The sequence below is a fragment of the Phaenicophaeus curvirostris genome, chromosome 5, assembly GCF_032191515.1.
Source record: "Phaenicophaeus curvirostris isolate KB17595 chromosome 5, BPBGC_Pcur_1.0, whole genome shotgun sequence".
NCBI classification, from domain to species: Eukaryota; Metazoa; Chordata; class Aves; order Cuculiformes; family Cuculidae; genus Phaenicophaeus; species Phaenicophaeus curvirostris.
Window position 1 is genome coordinate 10,617,269 of NC_091396.1, and position 12,264 is coordinate 10,629,532.

Genomic DNA, 12,264 nt, shown 5'->3' on the forward strand with positions numbered 1-12,264 from the left:
TTGTTTTCCTTGAGCTCTAACTGTAGAAGAAAGCCATAAAAGCTTTATAGGTATTAAAACTGTTTAAATAATTGTTGAAGTTGTATTGCTACAGCTGGTCTGCAAATGTTTAATATTATCAGTTTGCAAAGGTGTTTAGGTAAAAATCAGATATAAGTTCTCTGTATTTGGCAGAGATGCCAATAGATGTCTATTACCTAGAGGCAAAAGAGTTCATAAGCAAATTAACATTTCCTAATGTACTCATTTCCTTCTATCTTGCTGTGCACTGCTTCTGCATGCAGTCTGTTTCTTTCCATCTCTTGTTTTTAAAGCTAGTTGTTTCATAAAGCAAAGTAGCGAGTCCTTTCAAAATAGCAAGGAGGAATACCTTGAAGGAATTTTTTTTTCTTAATGGGCTTACCTTGACAGCATTCAAGCTCAGCACATTTATTTCCAAAATGCTTTTTGGACAGGGGAATGTCAAATTGTGTAGTCAGTAAAGCAGGTCAGAGCCTCTTGGCAAAGAGACCTAATACTCAAAATGATCTATAGTTAATAAAAGCCCATAATATGTGTAGTATTTTCTGTAGAAACTATAATAAGCAACATATTTAATGTTTACTTGGTGGGAAAAGATTATGTATCTGCTCAAATATGGGTTGATTTTGCATTGTCCAAATGTAGAGAGCACCACTTAGAAACTTGTGGCAAGAAGTAAATTAAGGTTTAGGTCTGTGTCATTTTGGATTTGGCTTTTTTGTTTAAAATATGACTTTCTCTTAGCCCCAAAGGATATAATTAATAAATATGTATAAAGTTATTTGCAAGGGTACTGGTAATGATATGATTAAACAATTTCAGCTTTGTTTAAATCACCACTGCATGGGATATAGTACCTTGCTTCCCTATCTTGTGAAAAGTCGAGGGGAAGAGTTACAGAGAAATCAAAAAAAAAAACCAAAAAACCAAAACACTTCTCTGTGTAAACAGAAATAAATAGAAGTAATCATTAAAAGAAATAAATCATTGATGTATTTGTGTATGTCTAATACATACACAGACTAACAAATGGGAGGGAGGGTATCAGTGTGAAGTTATGTGGTGAAATAGTTTCCTTTTCCGTGCCCAGCCTCAAAGTAAGTGGTGCTGGCTAATGCACTAGATTTTTTGTGTGCATTGCTGAGTTATTCTCCCTTTGGGATTGGTTCAAGGAACAAGCTTATTTTATCTTCTGCCAATTCAAAAGTAGGTTAATAAAGATATAGAAATACTGCTCTAAAAGTCAAGTTATTTATAAACCCACTTTCCCCCAATGTCAGTTCACAGGATGCTAAACAGGAACAGCTTAGCTAGTGCATCCTGGGATGTAAAAGTAACTGTAAGAAGAATGTATTATTTGCCTTAAGCCTATATCCTGTTAGACTGCCTTTTTCCTAAATATTATTTCCTGTCTTGAAGAGTGGTCAGAAAACACATATCAGATCGTTAAATGAAAGAGGTGACATCATTCTCCTTTATAACTGCAGACAGTACACCAACTCTTTCTTTGGGTTGCACGTATGAAAGCTAAACATTGCCATCAGATATATTTGTGAATAAAACAAAGAGTAGATGGCAATGCTTTTTGTAAGTAGAGAATGTAATTCTGTATCAAAGTTGTGCTCTCAAGTCACCTTTTTTTTCCTGGCAATCTGATGGGATACTGTAGATACTGTTTATGACTTTAAGTTTTCTCCTTAGTTGAACTCTCTTTGCATCTTAGCAGGGAGAAATATGCTGTACGTGCTACCCTTAGGTACGGGTATCTTCTGTCAGGGTGTTATTTACAGTTTTGAATTAATAAACCTTTTAAGTGAAATTGAGGTGATTTGCATGTACTTGAACACTAAGTCTGGTTTCATAAGCTATGTCAATTGTCTTTAAATAATGAGAATTACACCAGAAAGATGTTTTTCTGCTACGTCACCCCATGAATGCCAAAGATGACTTATTTTGGTTCCCACCACCTTCAGCCCAGGCAGGACATCATTTGGTCTAACTTTCAGGTTGATCAAAGGGTATTGACAAGTAAAGATTGCAGAATAAATCTATACTTTTTTGAGTTACACTGCCCTCCTTTCTATTTTCTAGTAGTACTGCTAAACATAAACTAAACTGAACGGTGTTATACACATGAGATAGAATAGCCTAGTGTTTCCCTGCCATTTCAGTACAGTTTTTGACATTGTACTTTTCAGATTGACATTAAAAAAATGCTTGTAAGGGATTATAACCAAATTACTTTTACTGTTGAGCAGGATGTTTGGATCAGGCAGAGAACATAACTTTACACGTCCTAATGAAAAAGGAGAGTATGAAGTTGCTGAAGGAATTGGTTCCACTGTGTTCCGTGCTATTCTGGTGAGTTTCCATGGGCAGGTGCTGTTAGGAGAAGTACTGTGCTTATTACAAGGCATACCTTCTTTATTTAGCCTTACTCACATATCTGGACTTTGTGGATAGAATAAATACTTCTCTTGTGTTGTTCTCTATTATTAATATGAGAACATTCCCCTAGGTTTTCTAGACTTGTGCATTTGAGAGCCATGGAGAGAGAAAGCATGTGTGAAATGGACTGAAAAACTACTGCCTGCCAGAAATTTGTTCCCCTTCTCCTATACATGTAGTTCACAAAGTTCAGATATATTCAGCCCTTCTTGTGCTGAAATTAGATGAGACAGAATACTGGCAGCTAGCTTGCTGCAGCTAAGAGAAGAAAAGCAAACTTCAGTCTAAGAAGAAAATAGCACCCTATGTATTTCATATCTACCCAAAGAAGTAGAGCTGCCATGCTGCTTTGTCAGCAGAATTGGAATAGCAAAAGCTGAGTGAATTATAGATGAAAGACAGTATACACACACCAAAATGATCAATATTAATAGTTGTCACTTAAATAACAGTGTTGACCAGAGCTCACTGCTGTCGAGGCAGCTCAGAAAATTGGTAAATTTGAGGACAGTAAGATTTACAAAGTTTAACGAATATTGCTCTTTCACATTTTGGGGGTTTGCTTGTGGAGAAAGCATCATAAATGAAATGATGAAATGTTTCTGTTGGTGAATGTTGAAGTCCATTGTGTTTTTTGTTTGCTGCATTTCTGTAGGATTACTACAAGACTGGAGTGATACGCTGTCCTGATGGGATATCTATTCCTGAATTGAGAGAAGCGTGTGACTATCTCTGTATCTCTTTTGAGTATAGTACTATTAAATGCAGAGATCTCAGTAAGTACAGAATTTATTAAAATAATTTGAATTATACAGACTAACATAAGCAAATATATCAGGGGAATTAGTGCCAAAGTGTATCCTTTATGTAAGGAACATGGCTTACACTACATGAGCAAAATCTGTCCTTTTTGTCTCTTATGTAATAAAGCTCCAAAGACAATGGATGTACACCTTGTGAAGAAGTGTTTCTGATATTTCAGTATCTGATATTCAGATATTTTTCTTCTGCGGTCAGCTCTATGGAATACTTACTCTAATGCATTTGCAGTACAGTTACAGTACCATTGAGTGGTATCTTTTTTGCAGAGGGGGAGGGTAATTTTTCAACTCCTTGCCTCTGAGAATTAGGCTGTGTTGCTAACAAAAGTAGCATGGCAGTGCCGGTGGTGTAAGGCACATTGTTCCCAGTGGGTAGTCTCTCTTCAGCTCTTTCCGTCCCTGAGCACAGCCAGAGTTTTGGCTGAAGGTTTAAATGGCCTGGCCTGTGTCTTTTGGTTCCTATGATCCCATAGTGTTTGGCCCCGCACAGGGCCAAGCTGTGGCATTCCAGCTGTGAGAACTGCGCAGGGCACCTGTCTTCACCAGCAGCAGGGTGACCTCACGGCACGTTGCCTGCTGAGTCATAGTCGTGGTGCACTTTGTCCTTAGCAAAAGGATTTAGCAGCTCATGCTGTGAGGATTTTGAGAGGCTTTGTTTTTAAGCTACTGCTTATGAAAAGGGGGTTGTGCGCTCTACTCTTTTGGCAACTGGCTTAAATAATGTTTCTTTTAAGAAGCCCAAGAGGAGTCTTACATACGATTACCAAGTGTTTAGCAGTAGTGAAACACAAAGTAGGTCTCCTCGAAGTCACTCGATTGCCTACCCAACATAATGTTAATATCTGCAGGACAGTCCTATTAGTTTGAACTTCTGATGTGGCTTCTGGTAAACTTGGAAGGCGTTCTGATAGACTGTGTCTTTACAGCTGTCTGCAGGAAATACTGCAAAATAAACAGAACTGCTCTGTTTCTTATTCCTGCTTTCTTTTCTTTACCAAGCTTTGAAATGTACCTATGCTTAAAATTTTGTTCTAGGTGCTCTTATGCATGAATTATCAAATGATGGTGCTCGCAAACAGTTTGAGTTTTATCTAGAAGAAATGATTCTCCCATTAATGGTTGCTAGTGCACAGAGTGGTGAGAGGGAGTGCCACATTGTTGTGCTGACAGATGATGATGTTGTTGACTGGGATGAAGAGTATCCTCCACAAATGGGAGAGGAGTATTCACAAAGTAAGTTTATTTTCATTGTTTACTCCAAGCCATGTTAAGGTAGAGGTAGCAGTAAATGTGCTGTTTTAAGATATTTGTACATAAGTGTTGTTAGCAAAACCTTTACAACATCCCTACTGCCTCACAAACTTAAGTTTTGATAGTTCTGCTTAATGTTTTGTTTCATGGAAGCATATGTTGCATATTATGTTCAAATCTGATTAAAAAGAGAAGCTAATTTTTGTTATTAACCTATTGTCAGTCAATGAGGGGGAAGGAAATAAGTTTCCAGAAAAGGCTTGAGAAAAATGGATGGGAGTCATGTTTACTATGGGAGAAAACGAGAATTTTTTCGGGGTGAGGGGGAAATCGTTTTAGTGCTTTGGAAGTGTAATGGTTTGGTGTATAGAGGAGTTTAAAGGACCTGTGAGTAGAGTGCCCTTCCTTGTCAATGCTGTGCTTGTGGTTGAAAATGTTCCTTCAGTATGAAAACTTGAAATTTGGGAGGTTTGTGGGGCATATAGGAGCTTGAGATACTCTTTGTACTCCAGCAGTTTAAAATCTTGGAAATCTCTTCAAAGTATTACAGGTTTTTTTTGTTCTGGTTTTCTGAAATAAAAAAAACAAACAAAACACCAACACCAACAAAAAATTACATTTTTTGAGGATGCAAACCTGCAGCTTTCCTTAAAGAAAGGAGGTTTGGTGTGATTATAGATCAATTGTGGCTGTTCTACTGTAGTAACACAAGTGGCTCGGGTTTTTAGGACCTTCATGTCCCTAAACTAGGTTAATTAAAAATACTCCCTACCCTAAGTAATTAGTTACATCTGTACTTTTCATAAACAGTTGATTTGGATCTCTGTAGCTGTATGGGTTTGATGGCTGTGCTCCTTTATTTTAAGGTGTTATAATTGAAATTTCAAAGGTGTTCCTCTGCTTCATAAGTCTGGGTTTTCTGAAACTGATTTGGAGATCTCCCTCACATAATGGCAAGCAGAATGGAAACATTTTTAATGTCTGCAGGAACTCCATCAAAAAGGGGGGAGAAAAAATTGATGTCTCTTTTACAGAGGTGGAGTTGGGAGTGCATAATGTGGCTTGTGTTGTGAGTTACCCTATTGCATTCCCGAATCCAACAAAAAACCTTAAGTATCTAAACCAGACTAAATTGATAGGGGGAAAGATGAGTGCAGCCAGCTCATTTCACAGGTCCTTCAGCCATTTTTCTCTGACTTCTCTTCTGAATGTCTTGAGGAGTTCTTGAGTCTCTCCTGCTATTATGAAACAAATTTTAGAGTAAATCAAAACAGTGAAAAAAGATCATTGTGTTTTAAGACTGGAAGTTTAATCTTTGAATGCAGTTTTTACTCATTAAAATGTATTTTTAGTTATTTACAGTACGAAGTTGTATAGATTCTTCAAATACATTGAAAATCGAGATGTGGCCAAATCAGTTCTGAAGGAAAGGGGGCTCAAGAAGATCCGTCTGGGCATTGAAGGTAAGAGGAGTATTGCTAATTCTGAGGGGGAGAAGGTCTGCTGCACCTACCTGCTTTATGATCCTCTCTGCAGCTGAACAGTAAAGGGTTGGTATTGTGTTTCCTGTCGAGGTTAGATGCTACAACAGCCAGAGGAGGAGTGGTACCCGATAAACAATGGGTCCAGCTAGAAAAACTGACAGGCTCATGAGTGGTCTGCAAGATGTGTGGAGCTGCTGGACTGTTCACAGATTAACTTAGATGGTTTCTATTGACTGACAACTTGCATCTCATGTCATTTGCCCTTTAATTTTCACACCAAATCTCTGTATTTATTTGAAGATGCATTTTTACAGCTTTGTATATTCTGTTCTTGGTCTGGTGTCCTTTTTGGGGCTTAAAATGCTGTTAAGTAAATATTTTCTTTCAGGAAATATAAAGCTATCAAATGGATCATTGACATGCAAATAAATATTAATCTGAAATCAGCCTCCTGAACTCCAAGATGTTTGTCTGTAAAATCTCACCTCTGGCTTTACAAAAGACAACTACATTAAGTAGCCTTAGATTTTTATTGTGCATGTAACAACTGGGTTTCTTCACATTTAATTTTCCTTCTGATTGTGGACCCAAATATTTAAAAATCCAGCCTTCGTAATTTACAGGATTTCTCATTCACTCACCAAGTTGTCATAGTAACATGTAATTTGCCAACTAAAAGCAAATGCTTTTAACTGCTCGTGATCTCTAAAGTAAGTAAATAAGTTGAGCTGAACAGGGTGTGAGCCTTCAGGCTGACACACTGTTCAACTAAAGAACTGGTTTTGTGCGTTTCGCTGGCTGACACCAGATTACTGCTGCTGGCATGACTTGGTTTAGACAAAGAACAACTGCTTGACTAAATTTTAATGCTAGTGCCCCATAATAATAGGTGACTTTAGTAATGAAAACTATTGCTTTGGTAGAGGTGAGAGATGACTTTGAACACAGCACAACCCGAACTGATAATTTGTCTAAGCCAATGTATTTTCATCATCTTGGGGAGCTGAGAGGAATGTGCTGATTCCACCCAGGAGGTTAAACCACAGATCAGATCAATGCTATTCTCTGCTTTTGAGATCTCGTTTCCCCACTTTCCAGGTCAGGGTGTTTTAGAAACAGCCAGCTGCTTTTGGCTCAAGAAAGGAGCAACTGCCTTTGCCTGTAGTTATATTCATTGTCAACAGCACCGTAGCCTCTTTCCTTGCATTTTGGTTGGCAGTTAAACTGCTGCTTGCATAGATAACATGGAGAACACCACGATGGCATCTGTTTCCAGGCAGGATGTTGATGATGACAACTGCTGATCATCTCTCTGCTTCCACACTCTGCCTTTTTGTAAAGGAAAACCCTCAACTAAACAGTACAGGAAATGTTCACTACTGCTGTACTCTGTTTCTTAGGTTACCCTACATACAAAGAGAAAGTGAAAAAGCGACCGGGCGGAAGGCCAGAGGTCATTTATAACTATGTCCAAAGACCATTTATTCGGATGTCATGGGAGAAGGAAGAAGGAAAGAGTCGGCATGTCGACTTTCAGTGTGTGAAAAGCAAATCCATAACAAATCTAGCAGCGGCGGCAGCAGATATACCCCAGGACCAGCTTGTGGTGATGCATCCTACCCCCCAAGTAGATGAGCTGGATATTCTGCCTATTCATCCTCCATCTAACAACAGCGAGATGGATACCGAGGGACAAAACCCACCGCTCTGATCTAGACTCTTAATAAAATAAAAGCATGCTACTTCTAAAGTGACTCTGTACTCAGCTCATCCTATGCTGCAATTCCAGTTTTTCCCATTGTGTAACAGTGTTTAGGATATTGCAGTACGGACCTTTGAAAAGACCACAGGGAGTACCCGATTGTTTTTGACAGAGTACAGATCAAACGTCCTGGGGTTACAGTTACATGTATGTGTTTGCCAGTAGGTTTGTGACATTGGTGATTTGTATGCAGGACTGTCCTCACTCTGAAGCCCATCAAAAATACCGGGATGCTGGTGGCTAATGTACATCAGCATCGTTACACAGGAGTTAGAAACGCAGAATTGGAGTTGATAGTAGCACTTTATAAATGGTTGATAAATGGAATTTGAAGCCATTTTTTATAAATGTATTGCACAATACTAACAAAGTGCTTCTATCAAAAGTATTGACTGTAAATAGTTTTGCTCTGAATAGATTGGCCCTTTTAAAGTTATTGTATATGGTCGAGCACAAAACTACTTACTACTGGGTTTTTGGATTGAGGACATGATTCAATTACCCATGAAACATCTTGTTAAAGTCAGAAGTTCTTCAGTGAATTTTTTCACTTGTTTGCAGTGTGAGCCATGTTCAAAAAGTGTGAACGATGGAGAGGGGCTTTATCTTAAATTTTGCCTTACCTTAAGCTGTTCACAAATATTTATTTAATACATTTTTCATAAGTGTCATGAAATAGGAAAATGCAACTGGTTCATTCTTCATTTATTAATGATTGTAAACAAGTTTTTCATGCAAATAAAGTTTCCATTATTTTAATGGGTTCGAAGTATCTGTGAATAAGATTACCTGTGGCAGTGAATTTTTGTAAGTAGTTGCTTTTCTTTCCTCGGGGAAGGACGGTTAATATCGAGTTGAAAACAAGTATTTCTCAAGGTGTAGGCTGAGTCTGACATCACTTTTCTCTTAGTGTTGTTTATTTCCTTAGTATAAACTTGAATCTGAGGGTAGGTAATAATAATAATAGCTGCTCTAGAAAGTTGTTGTAGTGACAGCACCGTGTGGGTGTACGTAAGGCATTGGGTTTTTTCCCTTTTTCTCCCCAAGGCTAAAGAAATGATAAATAGGCAACTGCTTCTAGCATGCACCTTCAGCAGGGTTTTATCAAATTTATTTATCAAAGTAAATGCTCCATCTTAGAACAAGGGAAACATTTATTTTAAAAATATTTAACTGTCTAATACATTACACTTTAACAATATTTATAGTAAAGGATTCTTACAAGAAAGAATAAACAGCTTTATGGTACAATTAGTATAAGAAATATCCACATGGGGACTGTTTTGCAGTGTAAAAACACACCATACATCTGAAATGGTCATTTGCATATAAAAGCTACCACTGATGCCAGTGAGTTGCACAGTGATTTAAAAAAAATTTCCAACAACAGAATTCAAAATATACAAGTATTGCAAGCTATACACAGCTAACCAAATCAACACAGAACACTGTAGCAGGTTATTCCACTTTGTCTGAATTACACATGGTAGGATGAGTTGCGTTCTGATACAGCTTTTATGAAATTCATCCATAAAAGCTTCTCAGTCCAACAAGTTTCACAGACTGTAGAACTCCACCAATAAATGCACTTCGATAGTTGGATGCTGACACCAGGTGCATCGCTTACAAGGGCCACGGCAAATCACTGAAGTCTACGGGGCCACCAAGACCTGCATCTGCTTCGAGAAGGCTCATTATTACTGCCATGGCTGCTTCGTCATTGCTAGGACTGCTTGATCCCTGGTCGTTGTCAATCATATCAATGCCTATATGAGAGTTCTCCCCTGTAGGAGGAAATACAGGAACTTGTCACAAGTTCAGTTCCCTTTAGTTTGCTTTACTTGCTCTGGGCGCTTGCTGTAGGACTTGAGGTATGACTTGAACAGGCTCAATACCTTCCAGAGTATTAACCTGTCTGATAACAGGTTGCCTCAGTTCTGGGGATCTCATTGACAGGTGGGTGTCAGAAAACAAAGGTGAGGTCACTCCTCAGGAATCACCAGTATGACTAAAAAGGACAACCTCCTGCGTGTACCTCAAAAATAAGACTAGAGCAACAGCTAATTGTCAGCCTCCGCCTTGTCTTCAGTTGTTTAAAAGCATTCACAAAAAGCAGGTGATTTCAGCTAATTCACACTGATCCAGCAAGAGAAGAGAGGCTTCCAAGTACCATCTAAACCAAAATGTGATACAAAGTAAGCTAGCAAAGGACTGCCAGGCTGCTCTTCAGGCAAATACTGTTAGGTTATGGGCTTTGTGTCTCAGCCATGGCCTGGAGGTGGTGAAAGCAAGTTCTTGCTGATAACAGCTTGTTAAAGTTGTCCGTTTGTGTTTCATTGGTGTTAAAGGATGTTAGCATGTGATTTCACTTACCGAGAATAGAGGAGTTGTCAGAATATGGGTAACCAGAGTTATCTTGGATCTGCCCAGACAGTAACCCGGCTGAAGAAATGTCTGGAGTGCCACCATTTAAGATCTTGAAAGAAAAAACAGAAGCCACAAACCAGCATGAAATGTTGCATGAGGTATTACTGCCCTATACTGGGATCTTTAATAGAGGGAAGATGGGCTTCCTGAAAAGAAAACCCCATCACCTAAACACTGACTAATGACACCAGTGGTAAACTAGGGGCTACTGCCCCCGTTACACCCATCACACGGCTGTTGGATGGACAGAACATCACCACCTGATGGGAAAAGAGCAAGTCAGTGCTACCTGCTGAACTTCTGAAAAGCTACTGGAAAAAGGCCTTGGGGGATTTTTGCAAGTCAGCTTTGTAAGTACACCAAGTGACAGTAATTACAACTAACTAGAGAAAGCTTGGGAACTTACAAATACAGTACAGATACAGGACTGTCAGCCAAGATCCTTAATTTTCGGAGTTTGATACTCCCAGAGAGACAGACTGTATGAGCCAAGCACTGCTCCTGGGTTGTACCTCTAACCATCTCCTGGTACAGAGCAGCACAGCAGTACAGTGCGTACCAGAGCTCACCACAAACTGAAGAACCTTCTCCCGGATTCTTAGATAGTGAGGGAGCAGCAGAACTTGAGCCATAACTTTGAATTGCTCAGATAAGCATATACTGAAAGGTAAGTACTTGTGAGCTACCTTCTGAGGGCAGCATCAGCTGCAACTTTTTTTCTAGCAAATGCAGTCTAACAAGAAATATCAAGGGGGTCCCCTATCAGAAATACACAACTCTCTGTGTGTATTTTCCTTTATTCTATTACAGTGGCTCCTACCATAGGCAGATGTCTAATTACTGTAGGGCAGAAGGATCAAGAATAACTATCCTAAAATTCTGAGTTTCTTCCAACTTCAAGTTTTATTTCCAGAGCAGAGACAGGAATAGACAGAGGTATTTGCTGTCAGCTATCTGCTCCCGTACAAGCAATTCTTTTGTACAGTCATCATAATATCAGGTGGAAAAGCTAGAATATTGATTTGGGTAAGCGCTCTTCCTGCCTTGAATATAACTACCATAAACTGCAATTTACTAGATGACTTTAATGCAGGCAGGACAAGTGTTCAGGTAGTTAAGTGTTGATCGTGGTATGTGAGTGCTACTCAAGCAACCTTAGAATGAGGCATGGTACACGGTATTGATTTGAAAATAAACTGTCAGACCACAGTAAAGTATCCAATTCTTACATTTTGTGCTAGAGCAGACAGTAAAACTGCTGTGATTCATTTGAGTGCAGTCAGTGCTGAAACGACAGCAACTCCAGTGTTCACCAGTATGTGGTGGTAAAGAGTTTCTGTAGGCTCAAAAGAGATGAGGAGAGCCTGCAGCTTTGTTAAAAGAAAGTGAAACTCTACAGGTGATTTCAAAAACTGCGAACATTAAGAACTACCGGTCTCTGCACTTCAGGGACTATTTTAAAGGGATTTTGACACCACATCATTCTCTAAGCATGATCTCACATTGGTTGCTGCTACTGCTACAAGGCTGATGTAAAGCTTGTTCTTACCTTCTTGCCTCCTGGGGAGGAGGTGTCTGGTGGCGGCGTGCTGGTAATGTTCAGTGGACTTGACCCACAGCTAGAAGGTGATGATCCTCTTATCCTAAAATATGGATAAAATAGGGAACACATTTACAGGCAACTTCAAGACTTAGGTGCCAGAGACTTGGAGTTTCAAATGCTTGCTTTAATATCAGGTGACATAAGGTGTTAAAAGCATGAATTTTGGTTTTGTAATTTCCTTTTTCAGTGTTACTCAAATCAGCAGTAGCAACATTTTCATCTGATGAATAGTTGTGTATAAATTGTCCAGCCTGCTCAGCCTGCAAGCTTTACCTCCTCCCCCCTTTTTTTGTTCCTGTACAGCCTTCACAGAGTCAGAAGGAAAAGGTCTTGGATACTGAGGAAAGCCTAATTTCTTGTATTTTACTTCAATTTCAACCAGCTAAGAATCTGATCTGCCTCGGTCACTGCAATCTGGACTCCTTAAGTGAGCTGCTGCTCCACTGG

General features: G+C 39.1%; 2 protein-coding genes across 10 annotated transcripts in view; one reads left to right on the top strand and one right to left on the bottom strand.

Annotated features, from left to right (window-relative positions):
- The window catches only part of BTBD10 (BTB domain containing 10), a 29,389-nt gene extending 21,645 nt beyond the window's left edge, over positions 1-7,744 (top strand). For all 3 annotated transcript variants that reach the window (XM_069857539.1, XM_069857538.1, XM_069857537.1), the window contains exons 4-8: positions 2,280-2,382; positions 3,125-3,245; positions 4,326-4,523; positions 5,894-6,004; positions 7,426-7,744. In XM_069857539.1, the coding sequence (XP_069713640.1) occupies positions 2,280-2,382; positions 3,125-3,245; positions 4,326-4,523; positions 5,894-6,004; positions 7,426-7,736 (844 nt within the window). In that variant the 3' untranslated portion in view covers positions 7,737-7,744. The remainder of the gene's footprint in view (positions 1-2,279; positions 2,383-3,124; positions 3,246-4,325; positions 4,524-5,893; positions 6,005-7,425) is intronic.
- A 734-nt stretch (positions 7,745-8,478) lies between these two features.
- The window catches only part of BMAL1 (basic helix-loop-helix ARNT like 1), a 57,955-nt gene continuing 54,169 nt past the window's right edge, over positions 8,479-12,264 (bottom strand). For 5 of the 7 annotated variants that reach the window (XM_069857528.1, XM_069857529.1, XM_069857532.1 and 2 more), the window contains 3 exons: positions 11,764-11,857; positions 10,161-10,263; positions 8,484-9,571 (listed from right to left, as the gene is read on the bottom strand). In XM_069857528.1, the coding sequence (XP_069713629.1) occupies positions 9,411-9,571; positions 10,161-10,263; positions 11,764-11,857 (358 nt within the window). In that variant the 3' untranslated portion in view covers positions 8,484-9,410. Of the gene's footprint in view, positions 9,572-10,160; positions 10,264-11,763; positions 11,858-12,264 lie in introns of all 7 variants that reach the window. The other 2 variants (XM_069857533.1, XM_069857531.1) reach the window with 2 other exon arrangements.